The sequence below is a fragment of the Trachypithecus francoisi genome, unplaced genomic scaffold, assembly GCF_009764315.1.
Source record: "Trachypithecus francoisi isolate TF-2019V2 unplaced genomic scaffold, Tfra_2.0 Lachesis_group14, whole genome shotgun sequence".
NCBI classification, from domain to species: Eukaryota; Metazoa; Chordata; class Mammalia; order Primates; family Cercopithecidae; genus Trachypithecus; species Trachypithecus francoisi.
The window spans coordinates 60518775-60545130 of NW_022681459.1; the positions used below are offsets into that span (position 1 = coordinate 60518775).

Genomic DNA, 26356 nt, shown 5'->3' on the forward strand with positions numbered 1-26356 from the left:
TCCTCTCCTTCTCCTTCTCCTTCTCCTCTTTCGTTTAGAGATGGGGTGTCACTGTCATCCATGCCAGAGTTCAGTGGCATGATTGTAGATCACTGCATCGCTGCAGCCTTAAACTCCTGGACTCAAGCGATGTTCCTGTCTCAGGCTTCTCAGTAGCTGGGACTACAGGTGTGCACCGCCACCCCCGGCTTGGATTTAGTATTCTAAGTTCAACGGGTTGTGTTTTTTGTTCCAATTTATTATCACTTTTCAATTGGGATATAATGTCTACAAATAGATGCAAAAATCTTGTCTTGAGTTCAATTAGTTTGGACAATTGTATACGTCAATGTTATATCACCGAAAAGAAGATACAGAACATTTCCATCATCCCAGAAAAGTCCCAACTGTCCCTTTCCTGTCAATTCTCCTTGTCTCCAGAACACTTAAGGGTGCTAAGCATATTATATTTGCTGTGTTTTTTTTTTTTTTAACTTAGAAGATGTGGTAATATATGTTTGCGTTCCCAAAGGATCACTCTGGCTGCTGTGCGGAGGACAGCAAGGCGGGTAAAGCATAGGCCAGGCGAGGGATAATCAGGCAGTATTGCACGGAAGTCGCCTAGCAACCAGAAAGCGCCGTCGGGAGCTGGGGAAACGCTCTGCTCCTGTGAAAGGAGGAGGCCCCGCCCCCTCCCCGCCCTCTTTCCGCCCGACGCAGTGCGCGGGCACACACTCTGTCCGCCTCGGGCGGACAGAGGCTTCTTATTGGTGGGTTTTCCGGAAGCGATGGATTCGGAATCTCGCCCGCAGCCACGCAAAACCGAGCGGCTGTGTGCGGTGCGTGGTGCGTGATACGTGCGGCGGCACGTGGCGCGGGTGCGGGGCGTGGCATGGCGGGGTCGCGCGGCGTGGGCGCGCACCCGGAGCTCTGAACAGAGAGCGCCTCCCTCTGGCCTCGTTTTCCTCCCGTTGTAGTAGCGGAGCATGGCCGAGACCGGGCACCCGAGACCGCCCGGTGCAGCCTCACCGCCAGCCTGGGGGCCTCAGCGGCCGGGACGGGACCAAGGGGCTCGGGGATCCTCCCCGCCCCCGGCCCTGGTGCTTGACTGACCCTCCCGTTCCCAGAGCCCCCAGCGCAGACCGGGATGTTTGTCCTGGTGGAGATGGTGGACACGGTGCGGATCCCCCCTTGGCAGTTTGAGAGGAAGCTCAACGACTCCATTGCCGAGGAGCTGAACAAGAAGTTGGCCAACAAGGTACTGGGCCCACGGCTCACGGGCAGGCCTTGGCGCGGGAGAGTCGTGCCAAGCCCTGGCCGTGGGCAAGCGGCTTAATGTCTCAGAACTTTTGTTCACCGTGAAACAGGATGTTGAAGGGGATCAAAAGAAAATGGACTTGAAAAAGGGAGTTGTAACTGGAAGTGTCAGACTCTACAATTCTAAATTACTTTGCAATTGCAGGCAAGTTACTGACCCCCTCTGGGCCTCAGTTTCCATTTGTAAAATGGGGATGAAATGTTGCTGTCCTTCCAGCCTTGCATTGGTTTTTTGTTGTTTTTGTTTTGTTTCTTTTCTTTTTTTTTTCTTTTTCTTTCCCTGAGACGGAGTCTTGCTCTGTTGCCCAGGCCGGAGTGCAGTGGCGCGATCTCGGCTCACTGCAACCTCCGCCTCCTGGCTTCAAGGGATTCTCTTGCCTCAGCCTCCCGAGTAGCTAGGACGACTACAGGCGCGTGCCTCCATGCCCAGCTAACTTTTGTGTTTGTATTTGTATTTATTTTTATTTATTTATTTATTTATTTTTTGAGACGGAGTCTCGTTCTGTCGCCCGGGCTGGAGTGCAGTGGCGGATCTCAGCTCACTGCAAGCTCCGCCTCCCGGGTTCACGCCATTCTCCTGCCTCAGCCTCCCGAGTAGCTGGGACTACAGGCGCCCGCTACCTCGCCCGGCTAGTTTTTTTGTATTTTTTAGTAGAGACGGGGTTTCACCGTGTTAGCCAGGATGGTCTCGATCTCCTGACCTCGTGATCCGCCTGTCTTGGCTTCCCAAAGTGCTGGGATTACAGGCTTGCGCCACCGCGCCCGGCCTATTTATTTACTTATTTATTTAAGATGGAGTCTCGCTCTATCGCCCAGGCTGGAGTGCAGTGGCACGATCTCGGCTCACTGCAAGCTCTGCCTCCCGGGTTCACGCCATTCTCCTGCCTCAGCCTCCCGAGTAGCTGGGACTACAGGGGCCCGCCACCACGCTGGGATTACAAGCGTGAGCCACCGCTCTGGGCCAGTGCATTGTTTTTGTGAAGATGAACAGTTCTAGTAGTACAGAGTTAACTGTCAGGAGGTTCATTCCTTCATTCTAGCAGCCAATATTTGTGTGCCATCTCTGCGCCATGCCTATGTGCCTTAGTGCCAGCTGAGAGGTCTTCCCACTGCCATTTCTCTGGCAGTCCTCCCTTTCCAGGTATTCTGTGTCACATCACTCTTTCCATCTTAGACTTTTTCCTTTACCTCTCTTTGAGAGCATGGACTTATCTGTCTTCTTCCCTGAAGTATCCCCTCATTTAGCCAGAGCCTGGCGTGAGTAGATGTTCCATAATTTTGTGTTTTTTTGTTTTTTTTTTTTTTTTAGACAGAGTCCCGCTCTTGTCGCCCAGGCTGGGGTGCAGTGGTGCAATCTTGGCTCACTGCAACCTCCACCTCCTGGGTTCAAGCGATTCTCCTGCCTCAGCCTCTTGAGTAGCTGGGATTACAGGTGCCTGCCACCACACCCGGCTAATTTTTGTACTTTTAGTAAAGACAGGGTTTTGCCATGTTGGCCAGGCTGGTTTCAAACTCCTGACCTCAGGTGATGTGCCTGCCTCATCCTCCCAACAGTGCTGGGATTACAGGCGTGAGCCACTGCGCCCAGCCATTTGTCTGTTGAATGAAACAGAGGCAAGGCTCTGAGCTATAGTGTGCTGGGAAAAGCAGATATGAATGAGAGGGGTCCATAGTTGAGTGTGTGGTGACAAATTGAGGTAAATGCTATGAGGGACAGGTGTTCACACACCTGTGGGAACAAAGGACCGTCCCCTGGAATGAAGGGACCTGCAGCTTTGTTGAGGAGGTGGGGTTGGAACTGAGATCTGATGGTGAAGTAGAGCCAACCAGAAGATTCCTTTCTGGGGTGGGAGGGAACTGGGTGGAGAGAGGAGCCCCGAGGCAGGAACTGGCATGTGCAAAGGCCCTGTGAAGAAGGAATACAGGCAGGGCGCAGTGGCTCACACCTGTAATCCCAGCACTTTGATAGGCTGAGGCTGGTGGATCACCCGAGGTCAGGAGTTCGAGACCAGCTTGTCCAACATGGTGAAACTCCGTCTCTACTAAAAATACAAAAAAATAGCTGGGCATGGTGGTAGGCGCCTGTAATCCCAGCTACTTGAGAGGCAGAGGGAGGAGAATCACTTGAACCCAGGAGGCGGAGGTTGCAGTGAACTGAAATCGTGCCATTGCCCTCCAGCCTGGGTGACAAGAGTGAAACTTTGCCTAAAAAAAAAAAAAGAAAAAAGAAAGAAGGGGTATAACACCCACCATGGTGTGGAAGAGACTGGTGTGGCTTGGGCAGAGGGGAGGGTGGGCTGGAAAGGTGGGTGGGGACCAGGCCACACAGCCCTGTAGGATGTCGGAGTTGAGGTATTGGTCTTTATCCGTGGTGCATCAGGAGGTGATGGACTGAGAAGGAGCCAGAAAGAGGAAGCTCAGCTGGCTTTAGATATGAGGCAGGTCCCTTCAGAAGAGGTGAGGTTGATTTGAAGATTGTTAGGTGGTGAAGGGAACTCATGGAGTCTTTAAGTGGATAGCTGCTAGTTACTTTGTGAGGTTGAAGGTGGGGGTCTGTTGGGGGATGAGCTACGGACCTTGTGGAGAGAGAAGGGGTGGAAAGTCCAAGAAGGGAATGTAGTCCCTTTGGAGTACAGGTCCTGTTGGGACAAGTCTTTTTTTTTTTTTTTTTTAGACGGAGTCTCGCTCTGTTGCCCAGGCTGGAGTGCAGTGGCCAGATCTCAGCTCACTGCAAGCTCCGTCTCCCGGGTTTACGCCATTCTCCTGCCTCAGCCTCCCGAGTAGCTGGGACTACAGGCGCCCGCCACCTCGCCCAGCTAGTGTTTTTTTTTTTGTATTTTTTAGTAGAGACTGGGTTTCACTGTGTTAGCCAGGATGGTCTCGATCTCCTGACCTCGTGATCCACCCGTCTCGGCCTCCCAAAGTGCTGGGATTACAGGCTTGAGCCACCGCGCCCGGCCAGGACAAGTCTTATAGTAGTCGATTAGATGAATCATTTGAGAGGAGGCCCAAACAGAAATCCATGGTGTGACAAAGGGCATGGATCTTGTGGCCTTATCTTGGTGAGGTTTGGCCACAACTCTGAGTTCTCTGAGCTTCTTGCTAATTCTTGGACAGTTCCTGCAAGAGTTCTAAGTGGGGGTGATGACATGGTGGCAGATAAGCAGACACTGAGTAGCCAGTTGTTTGAATCACCATGGTGTGGGGTGGGGGCATGGGATTTCTGCACATTCTTGGGGCCTAGGTCATGTGTCCCTCTGCCAGCTGCAGTCCCTGTGGCTACATCTGTGTGTCTGAGATGTTGTGAGCACAGTGGTTCTGACGCTATGGTTCTGACGCTCACTAAACTGTGAGCTCTGGCATTGGCTTTGGGATGTCGGAGATTGCACATTTAGCTAGCATTCCTGTCACTGGGCCTCACTAGTAATAACAAAGATCCTCAGTGATGATTGTTTTCAGTACATGAGCCAGGCACTAGGCTAGGGGCTTCACATCTGTTCTCTCTCTTTATTTTATAACCCTGTCGCCTGGTATTTCCCATTCTCTGATGGGGAGACTGAGGCTCAGAGAGGTGAAGTGACCCTCTTGGCAGTCACACAGTGGGTGGTAGAGCTGGCCTTGGAACCTGGACCTGTTTTGTCACCTGAGGCCCTGCTCCTTCAGATCTCTGCATCGTTCTGAGGTTCCTTACCCTGGTTTCCTCCGCAAACTCATTTTCACCTTAAAAAGGAGATAATCGGCCGGGCGCGGTGGCTCAAGCCTGTAATCCCAGCACTTTGGGAGGCCGAGACGGGCGAATCACGAGGTCAGGAGTTCGAGACCATCCTGGCTAACACAGTGAAACCCCGTCTCTACTAAAAAATACAAAAAGCTAGCCGGGCGAGGTGGCTGGCGCCTGTAGTCCCAGCTACTCGGGAGGCTGAGGCAGGAGAATGGCGGAAACCCGGGAGGCGGAGCTTGCAGTGAGCTGAGATCCGGCCACTGCACTCCAGGCCGGGCGACAGAGCGAGACTCCGTCTCAAAAAAAAAAAAAAAAAAAAAAGGAGATAATCATGACTTGCTTGCGGTTGTGAGGGGTTCAGACTGCCTGGGAGCTGAGCCTGCGGTCCCTCTGTGTCCATGTGTACTTGTGTGTCTGTGTTTCTATGCATGCAGGTCGTGTACAACGTGGGACTCTGCATATGTCTGTTTGATATCACCAAACTGGAGGATGCCTATGTATTCCCTGGGGATGGGGCATCACACACCAAAGGTGGGTATCTTCTGTCCCTGGGGCATTGGGTTTCTTGGGGCTCAGTTTTCTGTAGCAAAAGTTCAAGCCAAAGCCAGGTTCAGTGGTGTGTGCCTGTAAGGCTGAGGGCGGAAGGATCTCTTGAGCCATGGAGTTCAAGGCCAGTCTGGGCAACATAGTAAGACCCAGTCTTTAAATAAATAAATAAATAAATAAAATATTTAAAAAAATTTTTTTTTTTTTGAGACGGAGTCTCGCTCTGTCGCCCAGGCTGGAGTGCAGTGGCCGGATCTCCGCTCACTGCAAGCTCCGCCTCCCGGGTTTACGCCATTCTCCTGCCTCAGCCTCCCGAGTAGCTGGGACTACAGGCGCCTGCCACCTCGCCTGGCTAGTTTTTTGTATTTTTTTAGTAGAGATGGGGTTTCACCGTGTTAGCCAGGATGATCTCGATCTCCTGACCTTGTGATCCGCCCTTCTTGGCCTCCCAAAGTGCCCGGATTACAGGCTTGAGCCACCATCCCCGGCATAAAATATTTAAAAATTTTAAAAGGTTAAAGCCAAAGAGATGGCCAGAGGATGCTGGGAGTCCTAGAGATTGAGAGACCTGGGGCCTCATCCTGAATTGGCCAGGAATTGACCCGGTGACAGCGGCAGACTTAATCTTCTCTGGGCCTCTGTTTCCTCATCTGTGAGGCCTGGGATGTGGACTAGGTGGTTCTTAAGGCGTCTTCAGCTCTGACATCATAGCTCTCTGTCTGTGCCCTTTTGGTGTCATTGCTACTGAGCCCTGCACCTTGTCCATTCCTCGGACTGCCCACTGCCTGTGGAGAGCAGACGGAAGGGGGAATCAGCAGGCTGGCTGGGGGAGGGGGACTTCGATAATAGGACACAGTAAGTAAGAGTGTGGTCTCGAGAGTCAAAGCTGAGCTCTGCCTCTTAATAGCTGTGTGTCCTGGCAGAATATGTCATGGTTCTGTGCCTCTGCTTCCTCATCTGTCAGTTGCAGTTCAGGAAAGATTTTATATTCCAAGACTGTTGTGAGGATTAAGGAGTTAATACATGAAAGCTCTTAGGACTGAGCCTTGGCACCTACTGGGCGCTCAGTGACTTATCAGCTTGGATTGTTCCTCCCTATTCTGTGGGTCAGTTGGGTGGTTTTCCTCTGGGCTGGCTGGCCTGGGGCTGGACGTTCTAGGATGGTCTTACATTCTGAAGGTTGGCAAATTGGTTACTGGGAGCCTGGGCTGGGCTGGCCCATCTCTGCCCCACATGGTCTCATCTTTCAGTAGGCCAGGCTGGGCTTGGCGGTTTTAAGGTTCCAAAGTTCAGTGCATAAGTACTTCTCAAGCCTCTGCTTCCATCCCATTGGCTAGGGTGAGGGTATGGAGAAATAGACTTCACCTCTGGGTGGGAGACAGTGCAGTTACATTGCAAAGGGCTATGCATCCAAGGATGGGAGGGTGATCACCAGATCCTGGAAGGAGGGAGGAGTAGAGAGAGGACCACGCCGAGAGCAGTGGGGACCACCAGTCAAGGAAGGTGGTGAGCCCCGGGAGAGGGGCATTCTTCATTCTCATGTCTGGACCAAGTCAGTGTAGGAGACAGTGAGAGGCCCATTGAGAGGGTTCAGGCTTCCAGAGCGCAGGCACTGAGCCTGCCATCCCTTGGACACTCAGAAGCACAGTTCTCAGCCTGCCCCTAGCCTCCTGAATCAGAATCTTGGGGGATGGGCCCAAATACCTTTTTTTTTTTGAGACGGAGTCTTGCACTGTTGCCCAGGCTGGAGTGCAGTGGTACCATCTCGGCTCACTGCAAGCTCCACCTCCTGGGTTCACGCCATTCTCCTGACTCAGCCTCTTGAGTAGCTGGGATTACCGGCACCCACCACCACGCCCGGCTAAGTTTTTGTAATTTTAGTAGAGATGGGGTTTCACCATGTTAGCCAGGATGGTCTTGATCTCCTGACCTTGTGATCCACCCGCCTTGGCCTCCTTAAGTGCTGGGATTACAGGCATGAACCACCGCACCCAGCCAATTTTTTTTTTTTTTTTAAGATGGAGTCTTGCTCTGTTGCCCAGGCTGGAGTGCAGTAGCGCAATCTTGACTCACTGTAACCTCCACCTCCTGACATCAAGTGATTCTCCTGCCTCAGCCTCCTGAGTAGCTGGAATTATAGGCATGCACCACCCTGCCTGGCTAATTTTTGTATTTTTAGTAGAGACGGGGTTTCACAATGTTGATCAGGCTGGTCTCGAAATCCTGACCTTGTGATCTGCCTGCCTCAGCCTCTCAGAGTGCTGGGATTGTAGGCATGAGCCACTGCCCCCGGCCCCAAAGACTGTTTTAACAAGGTGCCAGGTGGTTGTCACATGAGCCTGTGATGGATAAGCCCTGCGGTAGTCCATACTGGTCAGCCTCTCAGCCTAGAGATGCCAGAACATTCCAGAGTATGCTGTGAGACTGCCTGGTGTCTGTGTCCAGCCATTCAGGGAATTAATTAGTTCACATAGATGTTACCATGCTACGCCAAGAGGCCGAAGAGACAGGCTGTCTTTGTATGGACTAGCAGCATTTTTGTTAGCAGAGAAATAAGACTGTGGTGTGAAAACAACCACGAGGGCCTCTGTTTATAGAGAAGGATGCCGAGCTGAGCCTAGTCTCCACATTTGGACAGGGGCCTTGGTTGTCCAGGAGACAAGTGGCAATAGGTACTAGAAATTCCAGAAAAACTTGGAGAAAAAAGTCACATTGGGGCCAGGCGCAAGCCGGGAGACCTCCCAGGTCAGGAGCACGGGGATCGCCCCAAGGTGCGCGTCCCGCCCCGCGCCCGGAAGGACGGCGGCTCGGCCGCACCTGCCTCTGCAGAGCGAAACCCGGCAGGAGGCGGGCCTCCCCGGGTCCCTGGCTCCGGCCTCGCCCGCGGGCTATGGCAGGCTGAGCGCTGCCGAGCGCGGGCACCCCTCGGTCCCCGCACACCTGGGCTGGGGGCCGCCGGGCCCTCCTCTCCCGGTCACTTGGCCCCACCCCGGCCCCACTTACCTGGCTCAGGCCTGTAATCCCAGCACTTCAGGAAGCCAAGGTGGGTGTTTCACCTGAGGTCAGGAATTCGAGACCAGCTTGGCATAATGGCAAAATCTCGTCTCTACTAAAAATTAAAAAAAAAGCCGGACGTGGTGGCTCACGCCTGTAATCCCAGCATTTTGGGAGGCTGAGGTGCGCGGATCACAAGGTCAGGAGTTCGAGACCAGCCTGACCAACATGGCGAAACCCATCTTTACTAAAAATACAAAAATTGGGCCGGGCACGGTGGCTCAGGCCTGTAATCCCAGCACTTTGGGAGGCTGAGGCGGGCAGATCATGAGGTCAAGAGATCGAGACCATCCTGGCTTAACATGATAAAACCCCGACTCTACTAAAAATACAAAAAGTTAGCCGGGTGTGGCGGTAGGTGCCTGTAGTTCCAGCTACTTGGGAGGCTGGGGCAGGAGAATGGCATGAACCCAGGAGGCGGAGCTTGCAGTGAGCCAAGATTGCGCCACTGCACTCTAGCGTGGGGACAGAATGAGACTCCATCTCAAAAAAAAAAAAAGGCCGGGCGCGGTGGCTCAAGCCTGTAATCCCAGCACTTTGGGAGGCTGAGACGGGCGGATCACGAGATCAGGAGATCAAGACCATCCTGGCTAACACGGTGAAACCCTGTCTCTACTAAAAAATACAAAAAATTAGCCGGGCGTGGTGGCGGGCGCTCCCAGCTACTCAGGAGGCTGAGGCAGAAGAATGGCGTGAACCCGAGAGGTGGAGCTTGCAGTGAACTGAGATCCGGCCACTGCACTCCAGCCTGGGCAACAGAGTGAGACTCCGTCTCAAAAAAAAAACAACAATTAGCTGGGTGTAGTGGCATACGTCTGTAATCCCAGCTACTCAGGAGGCTGAGGCAGGAGAATTGCTTGAACCTGGGAGGCAGAGGTTGCAGTGAATCGAGATTGTGCCACTGCACTCCAGGCTGGGTGACAGGGCAACACTGTGTCTCAAAAAAAAAAACTAATTAGCCAGGCATGGTAGTGTGTGTGCCGGTAATCTCAGCTCCCTGGGAGGTGGAGGTGGAGGCAGGAGAATCGCTTGAACCCAGGAGGCCCAGAACACGCCACTGCACTCCAGTTTGGGTGACAGAGACTCTGTCTCAAAAAAAAAAAAAAATGTCGGAGGAAATTCTGTCTACTCAGTTGGAAGATTTCTACTGCTGACTTTTATTAGCCCCCACCCTCATCTGTCCTGGGTCTCTGTTTTCTTGGGAATCAGGTGGGAGGCATGGAGTGATCACAAGGACCTAGATTTGAATTAATTCTGGCTCTGGCCTCCTGGATGGGGACCTTGGGTGGGTACCTCCGCCTCCTCTCAGCCTGAGTTTCCTCCTCTGTACAATGGGGTTAGCCCTGCAGCTATAAAACTCCTGTTGAGCACCATGCAGGGTGAGCTGTGCTTTTTGTTGTGGGAACCAATTGCCATGCTTTGAGGCTGACGCCTGACCCCAGGCCCTATTCCCACTGTTCCCACTGTTCCCACTCCTGCAACCCTGCCACCTCACTCAGGGCTGTCACCAAGCCAGTGCTGGAAAGGCTCAGCACCAGGTCATGCTGTGCCTTCACCTTTGTTCAGAGGAATATTTATTTGCCTTGGCCTTGGGAGCGGTTGCTCTACCTCTCTGAGACTTGGTTTCCCTATCTGTGCACACAGTATAATGACAGTAATAGAACTTTCCTCCCTCATTAAATATCTGTGAGGAGTCAACAAGCAAATCTGAGCGAAGCTTTGGTCTAGCACGTAGGGCGTGCTCACAGATGATGGCCTTTGTGGCATGGGACCCTGACCCCTATTGGCTAAGTCTACCCCTCCTTATTTGGTGCCAGCCTCTGTTCTCCACATCCTCCCAGCCTGGGACCTGCTGTACCCTGTCCCCGCCTGCCCCATTCTGATCGGGGGCCCTGCTCTCAGCTCCAGAGCAGTGCTCCTTTGTGGCGACCTTTAGTTATTTATTTTTTAACTTTTTTTTTTTTTTTTTTTTTGAGACACAGCCTTCCTCAGTCGCCCAGGCTGGAGTGCAGTGGCGCGATCTCGGCTCACTGCAAGCTCCGCCTCCCGGGTTCCCGCCATTCTCCTGCCTCAGCCTCCTGAGTAGCTGGGACTACAGGTGCCCACCGCCATGCCCGGCTAGTTTTTTGCATTTTTAGTAGAAACGGGGTTTCACCGTGTTAGCCAGGATGGTCTCGATCTCCTGACCTCGTGATCTGCCCGCCTCGGCCTCCCAAAGTGCTGGGATTACAGGCATGAGCCAAACTTTTTTTTTTTTTTTTTTTTTTGAGACGGAGTCTCGCTCAGTCGCCCAGGCTGGAGTGCAGTGACGCGATCCCGGCTCATTGCAAGCTCCGCCTCCCGGGTTCACGCCATTCTCCTGCCTCAGCCTCCCTAGAAGCTGGGACTACAGGCGCCCGCCACCACGCCTGGCTAATTTTTTGTATTTTCTTTTTTTTTTTTTTTTTGAGACGGAGTCTGGCTCTGTCGCCCAGGCTGGAGTGCGGTGGCCGTATCTCAGCTCACTGCAAGCTCCGCCTCCCAGGTTCACGCCATTCTCCTGCCTCCGCCTCCCAAGTAGCTGGGACTACAGCCGCCCGCCTCGTCGCCCGGCTAGTTTTTTTTTTGTATTCTTTAGTAGAGACGGGGTTTCACCGTATTAGCCAGGATGGTCTCGATCTCCTGACCTTGTGATCCGCCCGTCTCGGCCTCCCAAAGTGCTGGGATTACAGGCTTGAGCCACCGTGCCCGGCCCCAATTTTTTGTATTTTCAGTAGAGACGGGGTTTCACCGTGTTAGCCAGGATGGTCTCGATCTCCTGACCTCGTGATCTGTCTGCCTTGGCCTCCCAAAGTGCTGGTATTACAGGCGTGAGCCACTGCGCCCGGCCTATTTTTTAACATTTTAAAATATTTTATTGATTTGCAAATCAAGCAGCTTCCTCAGCCAGAGTTGGTGCAGAGACACCCCCCACCTTATTTTCTTTTCTTTTTTTTTTGAGACAGAGTCTTCTCTGTTGCCGAGGCTGGAGTGCAGTGGTACGATCTTGGCTCACTGCAACCTCTCTGCCTCCCGGGTTCAAGCCATTCTCCTGCCTCAGCCTTCTGAGTAGCTGCGATTACAGGTGCCCACCACCACGCCTAGCTGAATTTTGTATATTTAGTAGAAATGGGGTTTCACCATGTTGGCCAGGATAGTCTTGAACTCCTGACCTCAGGCAATCAGCCTGCATTGGCGTCCCAAAGTGTTGGGATTATAGGAGTAAGCTACCACGCCTGGCCCTTTTTTTTTTTTTTTTTTGCCTTTTTTAACATGTTTATCATTTGTTTCATTTTTTTCTATTGTAAAATATACATAACATGAAATTTACCAATTTAAACATTTTAAGTGTACAGGTCAGTGGCATTAGGCACATTCATATTCTTGTTTTTTTTTTTTTTTTTGAGACAGAGTCTCGCTCTGTCGCCCAGGCTAGAGTGCAGTGGTGCCATCTCGGCTCACTGCCAGCTCTGCCTCCCGGGTTCACGTCATTCTCCTGCCTCAGCCTCCCAAGTAGCTGGGACTACAGGCGCCCGCTGCCACGCCCGGCTAATTTTTTGCATTTTTAGTAGAGATGGGGTTTTACCGTGTTAGCCAGGATGGTCTCGATCTCGTGACCTCGTGATCCGCCCGCCTCAGCCTCCCAAAGTGCTGGGATTACAGGTGTGAGCCACCGCGCCCGGCCTAATTTTTGTATTTTTAGTAGAGACTGGGTTTTGCCACGTTGGCCAGGCTGGTCTCAAACTCCTGGCTTCAAGTAATCCACCCACCTCGGCCTCCCAAAGTGCTGTGATTACAGGTGTGAACCACCACCCCAGCTTTCTTCCTCTTGATGGTTCTTTAGACTCATTCTTTTTTTTTTTTTTGAGATGCAATCTTGCTCTGTCGCCCAGGCTGGAGTGCAGTGGCGCGATCTCGGCTCACTGCAAGCTCCACCTCCCAGATTCTCGCCATTCTCCTGCCTCAGCCTCCCGAGTAGCTGGGACTCTACAGGCGCCCGCCACTGCGCCCGGCTGATTTTTTTGTATTTTTAGTTCAGATGGGGTTTCACTGTGTTAGCCAGGATAGTCTTGATCTCCTGACCTCATGATCTGCCCGCCTCAGCCTCCCAAAGTGCAGGGATTACAGGCGTGAGCCACCGTGCCCGGCTTCAAACCCTGCTTTCTTTAACAGTTGCTTCTGCCCTTTTTAGGAGCTGAAGGAGAGCCTGAAGGGAGGTTGAAATTGACTTTGGAGCCACTGTGGCTCAGAGTCTGGGCTCAGGTGTGAATAACCTAGCAGTTTTGGGAGTGCCCAGTTCTAGGACAGCTGCTGCTGGCACCTTGTGGGGTCATGTTGTGAACTTGCAGGAGACAAGGGGAGGGTCTGGGCCTCAGGGGGATGTGGCATGGAGCAGCCACACAGGCCCCCGGGTGTGCTGGCACCTGAGGGTGACATGAGAGTGCGCTGGGGTCCCAGTCAGCGTCACTGATGGGCTTTCTTCATTTCCAGTCCATTTTCGCTACGTGGTGTTTCATCCATTCCTAGATGAGATTCTGATTGGGAAGATCAAAGGCTGCAGCCCAGAAGGAGTGCACGGTAACAGTAGCCCTGATGCCTCAGACAAGACTTGGGAACACTGTGGGGGCAGGAGGTCTGTGCCCATCCACATGGTCAGGGGAGGGCTCAGGTGTTGAGGCTGAACCTTCCCCATGGTGTCAGAGAAGCTTGCCCACCCTCCCTTTCATGTGTTGTGTGAGGACCTCCATCAGCAGTGAGGTTTCACTGTCAGGCCATCACTCAGGGCTTCAGGGTGGGCACTGAAGCTGGTGGAAGTGACTGGGAGTCTTCAGCGCCCACTGGTCACTGTTGTGTGCAGAGGTTTTGGGGACTAGGTGCTCCAGGCTTTGCCCAGGGCTGCTCGGCTGTGTGGGTGGTGTAGGCAGAGGCATTAGGCGGGGAAGGGGCCTAGTTTTCCATAATGACATCCACCTCGTGAGCAGCCCAGGGCAGGGCTTGCCTGTCAAGCATCAGACCCTGCAATGTTTGGTGTCCACTGGGAACTCCCATCTCAGGCCATCACCTGCTTCCTTCCTTCCAGTCTCTCTAGGCTTCTTCGATGACATTCTCATCCCCCCAGAGTCACTGCAGCAGCCAGCCAAGTTGTATCCTCTCAAGGTAAAGTGGTTTGTCACAGAGGAGCTCAGGCCTCTCCAAAGGAAGGTCCCCACTCTTTAGGGTGGCCTTTGGGTCCTGTAACCTGATGCCACTGGCCTCTGTGCCTGCCCCCAGCCTGTGCTTTTGCTCCAGAGGCACCAGCCTGTCTGCCTCCCATTCAGGGAGTGAAGTGATGCCCACATGCCTGTCTTTGTCGGGGCTGTCAGGCTTGGCTGTCTGGGTTGTACACTGCACACCATTAGAGCTGTGGTGTCCTGGGGGACACCATTCATTTCTGGTTCACTTCGCTTAGGTTTTCCCTGCAGGAATCATCTTAGAGATCACTTGCCCTGGAGGCTTACACTGGTCCCTGGGACGTGAGGCCTTGCCTGTGTTCCGGGTCATGGGCTGAGATGTGTTCCTTCTGGGCCTCCGTTGTCCCTGTCCCACCCCTCACCTTGCTGTACTGGGGTTGTCTGTTTCTGTGGGGCTATCCACGAATCTGAGACTCCTCACTAGGAAGACTCTGACGTGTCACAGCTGTACTAACGGTGCACAGCACGGGACCTGGCACAGAGGCAGGACCCAACAGTGGGACTGCCACCATAGAACCCATGGCTCCCCTGTGTGGGCTTTGCTGGGGGCGATGGAGGGCCAAGGGGGGCTGCCTGGCTGGGTGGCCGCACAGCTCTGGGTCTGCGTGTGACTCCAGGATGTGTTAGAAAACCTGGCGCAGCCCGGCTGGTTCTCTCACCAGCTGTCATCCAACTGGGTAGGTGACCTCCCATCCCACTACATCCTCTTGGAAACGGCAAGTCCTTGGGTGCCCATCAGCCTGTTGCAAGGCTTTGATGAAAAGGGTGTGTGGGGCCCCGTGGCAGGAGGCCCAGGTTGCTCTTGTCTTAAGAGGTGGGACTTGGACCATGTCTCGTCCCCTCCTGCTCTGGTGCTCTGAGATCCATGTGCATCTGGCCGTGGTGTCTGAATGGGGGCCCTGTGTTCCCCATCCTGGGTCCTGGCATCCAGGAGCGCTTGCTCCTTGCTGTTTGGCCCAGGCATTGCACATGGGGCTGGGACCTGCTTTTCCTGTGACTTCCCAGCCACAGTGATCTCACCCTGGGATTGGTTTTTCCTGGGGTCGGGGGGTGCTGAGGGAAGCCCCTCCCACGAACTGGTTGCTGCCTTGACCCTGGACCCTCTCTCAGCGACGAAGCGGAGCAGGTGTGGGTGTGGGAGTATGAGACGGAGGAAGGAGCGCACGACCTCTACATGGACACCGGCGAGGAGATCCGCTTCCGGGTTGTGGATGAGAGCTTTGTTGACACGTCCCCCACAGGGCCCAGCTCAGCAGATGCCACCACTTCCAGTGAGGAGCTGCCAAAGAAGGAGGCTCCATACACGCTTGTGGTGAGTGGCCCTGATGGTGCTGAAGCCACCATGGAGGCAGGAAAGCCGGAGTGCAGGGCTAGAGGCTGTGTCCTTTGGGTTCTGCTCTGGAATCTCCCCCAGCAGGTCAGGGATCCTGTTAGGGGGGCCTTGGCTGGTCACTTCTCCCTGGAGAGCCTGAGTTTCTGTAGGCCAGGGCTATGAGGCAATAAAGGTACATGGCTGTTGGTGGGGTGGGCAAGTCAGCTTGCAAGGGGGACAGAGCTCATGCTGGACACGACCAATGATAAAGAGGCTTTGCGGCTAGGTGCAGTGGCTCATATCTGTAACCCCAGCACTTTGAGAGGCCAAAGTGGGAGGATTGCTTGAGGCCAGGAGTTTGAGACCAGCCTGGCTAACAAAGTGAGAGGTTGTCTCTACAAAAAACAATGAGCAGAGCATGGTGGTGTGCCCTTTGGTCCCAGCTACTTGGGGGGCTGAGGTGGGAGGATCCCTTGAGCCCAGGAGTTCAAGTTTGTGCCACTGCATTACAGCTTGGGCAACAGAATGAGATGCTGTCTTTAAAAAATTGGGAGGTAGGGAGGCGTTTGAGGGAGAAAGAAATCAAGGAAGGGGCTTGGGAGAGATCAAAGCCGTGAGATTAAGGGTAGGACTGCTGAGTGCAGTGGCGCACGCCTGTAATCCCAGCACTTTGGGAGGCCGAGGCTTGTGGATCACAAGGTCAGGAGATCAAGACCATCCTGGCTAACATGGTGAAACCCCGTCTCTACTAAAAATACAAAAGATTAGCCGGGTGTGGGTGGCAGGCACCTGTAGTTCCACCTTCTCGGGAGGCTGAGGCAGGAGAATGGCATGAACCCGGGAGGCAGAGGTTGCAGTGAGCCAAGATTGTGCCATTGCACTCCAGCCCAGGTGACAGTGCGAGACTCCGTTTCAAAAAATAAAAAGAAAAATAAATAAATAAATAAATAGGTAGGGCTCCCTGTAGGAGCAGCATTAAAACAGTGAAATAAAAGGGAGGGCTCCAGGGAAGAGTGGCTCTCAAGGCTGCTCCCTGTTGGATGTGTCTGGAGCATGGGCCTCATGTTTGCTCAGCCTTCCTGCCACAATAGAACCTAGGTGGCCCTGGAGGGCAGGCCTGAGGGTGAGGAAGGGTCCCTGACCCTGTCAGGGCCTGGCGTCCCTGGAGAGGGGTCTGCACCCTGCACGCTGCATGCCCATCAGGAGCACTGCTGTGGCTCCCACGTCTCTCCAGAGCCTCTGGGCTGCCGTGTGCTCCTCCTCCACTTTGCCTGTGCTGGACCTGCTGGGCTCCCCTCACCTCCTGTCCAGGTTGGTTCAAGCCAGCGTGTCAGTGAAATGTGCGTGTTCTTTCTCTATCCCTGGCAGGGATCCATCAGTGAGCCAGGCCTGGGCCTTCTCTCCTGGTGGACCAGCAACTAGCCCTGGGGCTGGACAGTGGACCCTACCAGCCTGCAGGAAGGTGGTACGGCAGTCTGTGAAGACAAGAGCAGCTAAGGCTGATGCTAACAGCAGCAGAGGCTAATGTGTCTCGAGCTGGACAGTGGGGCAGGGCCAGGAGTGCCCACCAGCTTGCCCCCCTCCTCCACCATCTAGGCCCTGCTCCTCCCCCCCGAGCTTCTCAAGTCGCTGCTTTCAGTGACAGCAAAGCCATTTAATAAACAATGGCAGCATCAGAAGGGAAGGGGCCACCCTTGTCTCAATGGCCAGTGTTATGATCTGAGGTCACTGAGTTCCTGTCGCTGGGACAGCATGGCCTCTCTTATCGCAGAGATGGGCTCCCCCAACCCCCACCAGGTGGCAGCACGTGGGGGCTGTGAGCTCTGGGCTGCCCCAGGCTGGCCTCTGGGCTGGCTGAGCCTGGTGCAGCCATAAAGTACATAGGGAGTAAGGCTGGCTTGCCTGGGGTGACTGCTTTGGGCGCTGGAAGCTGCCAGTTGGAATTGACTGGGCACGAAGGGGAGGCACCTTCCCAACAGCTTGTGGAAAAAGGTGAGGTAGCCCCTGAGCTCTAGGAGATCAGTTCCTGATCAAAACAGTGGAGGCTCTGGGCTTTGCTGGTACCCCCTATCCAATTCATGACACAAGACAGCAGCAAACCTGGGACCGCCTGTCCCTCAGATCTCAGCTATTGCCATGAGCACCTTGTGGGACTGCTGGTGACACCCCAGCTCTGGGCCACAGCGTTTCTTCAGCAGCATGGCTTCGCAGGGTTCCTCCTGCCCCTCTGCCGACACCAGGATGCTTGCCTTACAGTAAGTTTTGTCCTGGTGATGGGGCCTTCATGGAACCTGCCTCCTGCCCTGGCCTCTTCGGCTCTCACAGGACCCCCGAGTGTGGAGGTGCTGGCTGGTGGTGTCAGCGGATGCCACTCCCTTTCCAGATAGCCTCATCTGCCATTGTGCCCACCCTCAGTGTTTAGAGGGCTACATGAGGCCATGCCTGGCATATCAGTGCCCAGGGAAGATGGAGAGTGAAGGCCTGTCTCTGGGAGACTCAATCCTGGCCCAGCAGGGAAGCTACAGGAACATGGGGGGCAGGGCTGCTCTGCAGGTGGGGTGGGGTGGGAGGTGACAGGGAGAATATTTCTGCCACACCTCAGGTCTCCTTCACCGCAGTGATGGATCCAACTGTGGCTGTGGCTGTGGCTGTTGGGCCTCCACTGACCTTGACTGAAAAGACCCTTCCTGGACCCTGAAGCTGATAACAAACGGCACAGACACCAATCACTCACTCATAGAACAGTCACTGGTTTTGGATTCTTGTTTTCCTTGCAAGAACAAAAGGTTCTCTAGAATCCTTCAGCCACCAACGAAATGATCAGGCAGGAGAAAAACTTTAGATGGGAGTGTTGTCATCAAAAATAAATACAGTTGCATGGATCTGCTTAAGATCTGAACCAAACTAAAAATAGGAAGACAGGGGCTAAAAAGTTATTTTAAGAACTCCCCCACCATAACCACAGTCACTCCGTGGGCTGAGCGGGGAGCAGGAAGCATGTCTGGTCACACCATCTTGGAATAAGAAGCCATGACTGGATGCATCGGATCCGCTGATGGCGCACGTGGGGCTGAACTTGACGCCAGCACTGGGGCAGGGCGGGGGGCGGGGAGGCACTGCCCTCACTGCTGCAGCTCCTTCATTCTGTTGAGCGCACTGCCGGCGCGGAACCACTCGATCTGCGTCTCATTGAAGGTGTGGTTCAGGAGGATGGTCTCCTGGGTCCCGTTGGGGTGCTTGATGATGCACTTCAGGGGCTGCAAGGAGAAGGTGGGTGTGGGTGGAAGTGGTGGGTACTGCGTGCCCTTGGTCCTGCAGGGGGGTCGGGCACTGCCTGGGGACCTAGGAGGTCAGCAGGCAAACCAAATCCTAGGCCAGTCTGTGCCTCATGGCCCAGGTTAGACCCAGATGGCACCTAAAGGGGATTCCTGGGGCCCAGAGGGTCCTGCAGTGGGTGGGCTGTCCCCTGAGTGTCAAGTCCTGGTGCGTAAAGGGAGGTTGAGGAGGTAGGAGGGCCCTGGGCTGACCCCAACCCCCAACTCTGGGAAGGTGCTTCCCTTTCTCTGGGGCCACCTGGAGAACTGGGGGTCTTTCCAGCTGGAATGGAGCCTCCTGGGAGAAGCCACCCTGGGGCCAGTGCAGGAGGGGAACAAGGTGGCTGGCCCTCACCCTACGCCCTCAGGGGGATCCGGCCTCCTAACCTTGCCAGGGGTGAAGTCCTTTAGGCCTTGAATGGTCAGCTTGTCCACAGGGTGAATCTTGTTGTAGTCGGCTGGGTCAGCGAAGGTCAGGGGCAGCAGGCCCTGTTTCTTCAGGTTGGTCTCTGGAAGGCAGGTGGCATTCGGTCATCAGGGGGCCTGACCAGCCTGGAGAGCTTCATTTGCTGAGCCCATCTGGGGCTCTGGGAGTTGCCCCTAATCCTGCTGCCTGGGACAATGCCCGGGCATTGACTACAGGGCCGCGGTCTGCTCCCTTTCACTAGGGGCGCCCCAAACAAGTGTGCGCTGGTGCTGAGGTCTGCGAGGCCTTCCTGCTGCACATTCATGATCAAAAATAACCCTGTGACACATGCCCTGGATCTCAGCAGCTCAGATCTACAAGCCTGGACACAGGGCCTGCAGGAAGCCAGGAAGCTGAGCGTCAGATGTGCATTGTGTGAGCCTAAGAAGGGGCGAGAGGCCTGTGGGCTGCAGTGGAGAGAGCCTAGAACCAGGCCCAACTCAGCCACGGGCAGGGCAAATGACCTTGGTCACTAGGGATGGGATGAAGATGGCCCAGGTGCAGACTCCAGCTCACCGTGGATCCTGGCAAAGCTCTTGGTGATGATGGCCCGGGCCCCAAGGTGGCGAGGCTCCAGAGCTGCATGCTCCCGGCTCGAGCCCTCGCCGTAGTTCTCGTCTCCGATCACCACCCACCTGATGCCATGTTTCTGTCAGGCAAGCGGGGGTGAGGTTACAAGGCAGTCCCCACCTGGCGCCTGGGCATCCTGAGGCTCCCAGTAAAGGGGCTGGAGGGGCCCTTCCTCACCTGCTGCCTAAGGGCAAGTGAAGCCTGGGTGAATGAGACCCAAACGAGGCCCCGAGGGGACGGAGGCGCCTGGCCGTCTGCAGTGGCACAGAAGACAGAACCCACCCATTGGTGCTTGGCAGGGAGGCAGGTGTGTGTGGAGAGAGGTGGGGGTGAGACAGGGACAGCCTCCGGGGCCCCACCCAAGATGCATCTGTGAAGCTCAAGGCGCCCCTTCCTGGGAGCACCCTCTGCTCCATCCAGCCACCAGGAGGTGCCAGAGTCCCCTCACCCGGCTGGGCCAGGACTTGTTCTGTTCGTTTCTCAAAGCAGAACAAGACCAATCACCTCAGACCCTGGCACTGGCCTCAGACCTCTCTGCCTGCTCATTGCGAGGCCCCATGTAGCCCCCTCTCTAAGCCTGTTGGCCTCTGACTTCCCGAGCCGGCCCCCTTCCTCGTCTTGGTCTAGGGCCAGATATCTCCTGAGTGCTGCTCTAACTCCTCCTGGTGCAGGGACCCGGCTGTACCACCGGACCTGGGCCTGATGCCCTCTCAGCCACAGGGAGGGGCCGCAGGCCTCTCCTTCCTTCCACAGCAGCCCCTCTGGGCTCAGCCAGCCTCCTTCCTAGTTTCCATTCCCCTAATGTCCTCCCTGCACCTGCCTTCCAGGCCCCTTCAGGAGTGGCGACTGGCACTGCCTGCCCCCATCAACTCTGACCCACCTTGTAGTAGCGGGCAGTGTCAGGGACAGGGCCAAACTCCTGAGTGACGGCATTGCGCACGGAGTTGGCCTTGCCATTTTCAATGTTGATGGCACCAATGAGCAGGTTGTTGGAGATGTTGTCCAAGTGCCCACGGAACTTGAGCCAGGGGCCAGCAGCCGAGATGTGGTCAGTGGTACACTTCCCTTTGACCTTGGGTGGTGAGTAGAGAGGACAGAGGTCAGGGCATGGCCCTAGAGGGGTGGATGACAAGCCCTCCAGAGGCAGGCAGCAGGCTCTGGGGCCCAGGACGGGTGACAGAGGAATGAGAGGCAGGCAAGGTTTTAGACACGTGTTCTGTGGTCCTGGTGCTTCCACCCTCGGGCCACATGGGCTCCGGCCAGCCCATCACTCATCCTCTCAAAGGCCTCTGGCTGCTCAGTCTCCCTTTTGGGGCAGGTCACCCAAAGTGGGGACAGGTCAATGTTCGCTCACCCTTCAGGCCTTGGCTGCAAGATCAGCCACCGACCTCATGCCGGACACAGGAGCCCGGGACATGCCTGGGTCCTGGCTGATGACTGATCAGTCTTTTCTGTCATAGTGATGCCTGGAGACCCCTTAATAAACAGCATAAATTAATATCTGACACAGATTGGAGGCCTCTGGCCACACCCAAAAAGACTTGTTTTTGGTTAGTGCCAAACACAGGCCATCCCCTATCCACAGGTGTGCAACTGTGGGGGCGGGAGTCATCCACGGCTTCCAGAGCCTGTGTGGACATGCCAGGTGTGGAGCCTGCTGTGCAATCACACACACTGTCCCAGCTCAGCCTAAGCTGTACTCACCTGCCCACACCCGCTGGAGGTGGCTCTGATCAACTGCTGCCGGATGGCTGAGGGCCCCAGAGGCTGGCCAGATCGAGCTCTGCCCAGTTCGGGGCCACAGAGAAGGGGAACGCTGGACTGAGATACCCTCTCTGCTCTGCAGCCAAACCTCCCTTTCATCGCCCACCTGCGACTTGACTGTTTGCTCACTTCCTCCAGGTTCATGGCCCTTCCCGATGCTCAGGGGACGGGGGGCCCTGGTAGGGTGGGGCTGTCATGCCATCCCCATGCTGCTGACCTTGATGAGGATCTGCAAGTCCTCCAGGTCCTTGCCATCCCACTTGTCAAAAGGCTCCAGGAGCTGCAGGCGCTGGCTGGTGGGGCTCACGTCCACGTGCTGCCCGCTGCTGTCCTTGGGGGGGTGCTGGTAGGTGTCCTGCCCTGGGTCAAACTCCTGCAGCAGGGGATGGGGATGTGTGGGGTGCTGAGTCCTCAGTTCCCACAAGGACGGACTCTCAGAAGGTAAGTTTCCCCGGGTCCCACCTCCCTTCCCAGGGAACACGGCTGCTCCCTTCTCACTGGCAGCGCCCTCCCTGCCTGCACAGGAGGTGCTGTGAAGTTGAGAAGGAAGTGCTATGGCCACACAGCACCCAGCAGAGCCCTCAGGGGCGCGGGCGCTCACCGCTTTGGGAAGCTCATCTGCATCTGGAGCCTCCAGCTTGAACTTCTTGCCATCCGTGCCCGTCAGGTAGTCGGTCTCGGGGTTGAACTTGAGGGTTCCCGCAATGGCCAGGGCTGTGACAATCTGAAATGGAGGTGGCCAGTATGTTGGTCAGCACCAGTCGACACTCCTATCTCCTGCACCCACCAGAAGCCTAGACCAAAACTGAGACAGGAAACCAGGACATTTCCATGTTCTCCCCAGACCCGTGTTCCTCAGAGGCCAGAGCTGCAGGATGATCTTTGGGACCACAGGGCCTTGGGACTGCAGAGGACTCAGGAAGCCAAGGGCAGTGCGGCCTCACCCATCCCAGCAGGGCGGGGCCGGCGTGCTGTCCTGTCCTCACAGCTGTCCTGGAGGGGGCAGGGGCCTGGCGCAGAAGTGCCGCGGTGATGCAAAGCCCCTCAGTGCAGAGAACGCTAAAAACATGGAAGGGGCCATTCTTCCATCCATTTAGCAGGAAGTATTTGTAGAACACACAGGTGAACAACCAAGTCAAGAGAGCCTGGCCATGTGCCAGTCACGGCCAGGGCCGAATACCGCCAAGAGCAAGGCTCGTTCTGGCCACAGGAACGATGGCAAGGCCTCGCTTTTGTGGAACTCCCACCTGGGGTCGGAAACTGCATGTGTCCCACACACTTTCCCAGGTAATCCCAAGGATTATGGGGACACAAAGCGTGACTTGGCCACGCTCATACAGCGAGTTAGAGGCAGGGCTGGGATGTGTCCTAGGCAGTCCGAGGAGATTCCAAATTCCATGCTTATAAGCACAAACCACTGAATAAATATCTCATAATCCCACGACCCAGGGAGCCCCAGGCAGGAGGCACCAAGCATGCACCTGGGGCTGGGAAGACCTGTGGCTCCTGGCTTCCACTTGGATGACCCCTGCCCTGCGATGTCAACCCTGGCCCCAGTCCCCATCTCCTCCTGCCTCCTCCTCTGACCCGCCAGGAGCCCCCAGAGGCCGTCCCAGGCTCATGCGCAGCTGGGCGGTCTCACCTCTGGGGACGTGACGAAGGCATGGGTCTCGGGGTTCGCGTCGTTGCGACCCGTGAAGTTCCTGTTATAGGAGGTGACGATTGTGTTCTTCTCCCCCTTCTTGATGTCCTTCCTGCCAGGTCAGAGGAAACAGGGTTAGGGATATCTGGCCTTGTCACCTGGCCTGTGCCGAGAACAGGTAAGCTGGGTTCCTGCAGCGCAGCCCAGCCTAGCTCCTACCGAGGGAAAATGGAGATGCCCTGCCAGGGCTGCCTCCTCGCTGGGCCACACACAGAGCAGAAAGGAACCTCAGGATCACTGGGCCCAGCCTGCAACCACACGTAAGGCACAGGCAAGGCTTCGGTCAAGGCCTGAGTTTCCTGACCTGGAGCCACTGCCTCCTCTCAAACGGCTCCATCAGAGTTTCTGCTGTGTCCGTTAGGGTAAGGCCGCGCTGGCTTCCTCCTGCCAGCCCAGGCTTTAGCCAAGTGGCCCCCCAGTGCCTCTGCAGGGCTCTTCCTCACCCAGCCCCACTTTCCAGGCATGTCTGCCAGAGGTTTCAAATGGGCAAGAGTCCCTGGAGCTATAGACCTTGGCTGGAGTCTCTTCTCTCAATCCCAATAATTCCTCCTCCAACTTCTGGGGCTCCATACCCTGTGCACGAGGGGCTGTCCTGTCAAAAGATGTGCCTCTTACCTGTCCCACTGGCCAATGCAGGGGCCACAAGCATTGGCCAGGACAATGCCGCCCAGATCCCTCAAGATCTGTGCCTGCCAGGGAAAGAGGAACACAGAATGTCAAGGGTAGGTGAGAGTCTGATGGGAAGGGGTGATTTGGTGGCTGCAGGACGAAGTGCTGTACTGGAACCCTAGGGCAGCCACTGGGACCTGCACCAGCCCCGGCCCAACAGGCCTGTGGGCTTGTGCCACCTGGAGGCATTACTCAGCATGGGGTCAGGGAGATAGGCAGGGGGATATGGGCACTCACATAGCCGTCCCGCTCAATGGTGGCGCGGATCTGCTCGGAACCTGGAGTGATGGTGAACTGGGACTTGCACTTGAGGCCATGGGCCAGTGCCTGCTTGGCCACAGCTGCTGAGCGCCCCATATCTTCATAGCTTGAATTGGTGCAGCTACCAATTAGACCTGGTGCATTGTGGGTGGTGGGGTTAAGAGTCAGGAGGAGACTGTGAGCAGAGGTCTCCACCTGACCTTAAATTATCCAGACTTGGCCAAAAGAGTTCACCATCTGGGCTGGGCCAGAGACTTTTTAACAGAGACCAGTTGGAAGCAACCGAAATACCCAGCAATAAAGGACAGGCTGCTCATTACTTGGCATGATTTGAAGAAAGACGCTGCAGTCATTGGCCATGACACTGAACACATTAGTACTATGACCCCTTTTACAGCAATATCATGTACATGTGTAGGCACCTCAGAGGGCTCATACGAACATATGAACAGCCATCCTTGATGGGCTGGCGCTGATAGGAGATGCTATTTTTCTTCTTTTACACTTTCTATTATTTTCTGGGTTTTAAAGATTATTTTATAATTAGGGCAATAAGAGTTCTTTTTAAAAAGTCTATAAAAACTGAGGAACATCGCACTGTGTATATAGATACTTTCTTTCTTTTTTTTTTTTTTTGAGATAGGGTCTTGCTCTGTCACCCAAGCTAGAGTGCAAGGGTGCAGTCATGGCTTACTCACTGCAGTCTCTAGCTCCTGGGGCTCAAGCAACTCCTCCTGCCTCAACCTCCTGAGTAGCTGGGACCCACAGGTAACACCACACCTGGCTAATTAAAAATTTTTATTTATTTATTTATTTTTTTGAGGCGGAGTCTCGCTCTGTCACCCGGACTGCAGTGCAGTGGCCGGATCTCAGCTCACTGCAAGCTCCGCCTCCCGGGTTTACGCCATTCTCCTGCCTCAGCCTCCTGAGTAGCTGGGACTACAGGCGCCCGCCACGTCGCCCGGCTAGTTTTTTTTTTTTTTATTTTTAGTAGAGACAGGGTTTCACCGTGTTAGCCAGGATGGTCTCGATCTCCTGACCTCATGATCCGCCCGTCTCGGCCTCCCAAAGTGCTGGGATTACAGGCTTGAGCCACCGCGCCCGGCCAAAAATTTTTATTTTTATAGAGACGAAGTCTCACCATGATGACCAGGATCGTCTTGAACTCCTGGGATCAAATATGATCCTCCTGCCTCAGCCTCTCAAAATGTTGAGATTGGCTGGGCACAATGGCTCATGCCTGTAATCCCAGAACTTTTGAGAGGCCAAGGCAGGTGGATCACTTCAGGTCAGGAGTTCCAGACTAGCCTGGCCAACATGGTGAAACCCCATCTCTACTAAAAATGCAAAAATTAGCCAGGAGTGGTGGCAGGCACCTGTAATCTCAGCTACTCAGGAGGCTGAGGCAGGAGGATTGCTTAAACCTGGGAGGCGGAGGCTGCAGTGAGCCGAGATCATACCACCTGTACTCCAGCCTGGGTGACAGAGCAAGACTCTGTCTCAAAAGAAAAAAAACCAACCAAAAAGTGTTGGGATTACAGATGAAAGACAATGCAACCAGCCAGGATAATTTCTTTTATTAATTCAGTAATTTACCTTCCTTTTTTTTTTTTTTTTTTTTTGAGACGGAGTCTCGCTCTGTCGCCCAGGCTCAAGTGCAGTGACGCGATCTCCACTCACTGCAAGCTCCGCCTCCCGGGTTCACGCCATTCTCCTGCCTCAGCCTCCCCAGTAGCTGGGACCACAGGTGCCTGCCACCACGCCCGGCTAATTTTTGTATTTTTAGTAGAGACGGGGTTTCACCGTGTTAGTCAGGATGGTCTTGATCTCCTGACCTCGTGATCCGCCCATCTCAGCCTCCGAAAGTGCTGGGATTACAGGCGTGAGCCACCGCACCCAGCCTCCTTTTTTTTTTTTTTTCTTGAGACGGAGTCTCGCTCTGTCACCCAGGCTGGAGTGCAGTGGCATGATCTCGGCTCACTGCAAGTTCCGCCTCCCAGGTTCATGACATTCTCCTGCCTCAGCCTCCCGAGTAGCTGGGACTACAGGCGCCCACCACCACGCCCGGCTAATTTTTTGTATTTTTAGTTGAGATGGGGTTTCACCATGTTAGCCAGGATGTACTTTCTAATTATTAACCACCGAAGATTTTTTTTTCTTAAAATTGCTTCAATGAATAAGGGCAAATACATTATATTGCCCTTATTTTCGGCCAGACAGTATAGAAACCTCTTTTCACATGTTAGTTTATAACTTCTACAGACAACTGTATATTTTGTTGTTTTTTTTTTGAGACGGCGTCTCACTCTGTCGCCCAGGCTGGAGTGCAGTGGCGCAATGTTGGCTCACTGCAAGCTCCGCCTCCCGGGTTCACGCCATTCTCCTGCCTCAGCCTCCCTAACAGCTGGGACTACAGGCACCCGCCAACATGC

General features: G+C 54.7%; 2 protein-coding genes across 7 annotated transcripts in view; one reads left to right on the forward strand and one right to left on the reverse strand.

The window, feature by feature from the left end:
* Positions 1-681: 681 nt before the first annotated feature.
* On the forward strand, positions 682-21060 carry POLR3H (RNA polymerase III subunit H). Of its 5 annotated transcripts, none has more exons than XM_033233807.1 (8): positions 682-825; positions 1107-1237; positions 5452-5548; positions 13127-13213; positions 13716-13779; positions 14977-15178; positions 16547-16682; positions 19381-21060. In XM_033233807.1, exons 1-7 carry the CDS (start codon positions 768-770, stop codon positions 16598-16600), a joined length of 693 nt encoding a protein of 230 aa, XP_033089698.1. In that variant the 5' UTR covers positions 682-767; the 3' UTR covers positions 16601-16682; positions 19381-21060. The 5 variants fall into 5 exon arrangements, with proteins under 5 accessions (XP_033089698.1, XP_033089697.1, XP_033089700.1 ...); XM_033233806.1 differs by lacking the exon at positions 19381-21060 and adding an exon at positions 17781-18060 and having other exon boundaries at positions 16547-17433; XM_033233809.1 differs by lacking the exon at positions 19381-21060 and having other exon boundaries at positions 689-818; positions 16547-16857.
* Positions 17913-26356, reverse strand: part of ACO2 (aconitase 2) — a 68368-nt gene continuing 59924 nt past the window's right edge. For both annotated transcript variants that reach the window (XM_033233804.1, XM_033233805.1), the window contains 9 exons: positions 23901-24058; positions 23610-23683; positions 22935-23046; positions 21894-22016; positions 21510-21665; positions 20409-20600; positions 19475-19607; positions 18880-19001; positions 17913-18435 (listed from right to left, as the gene is read on the reverse strand). In XM_033233804.1, coding sequence (XP_033089695.1) covers positions 18301-18435; positions 18880-19001; positions 19475-19607; positions 20409-20600; positions 21510-21665; positions 21894-22016; positions 22935-23046; positions 23610-23683; positions 23901-24058 — 1205 coding nt within the window. In that variant the 3' untranslated portion in view covers positions 17913-18300. The remainder of the gene's footprint in view (positions 18436-18879; positions 19002-19474; positions 19608-20408; positions 20601-21509; positions 21666-21893; positions 22017-22934; positions 23047-23609; positions 23684-23900; positions 24059-26356) is intronic.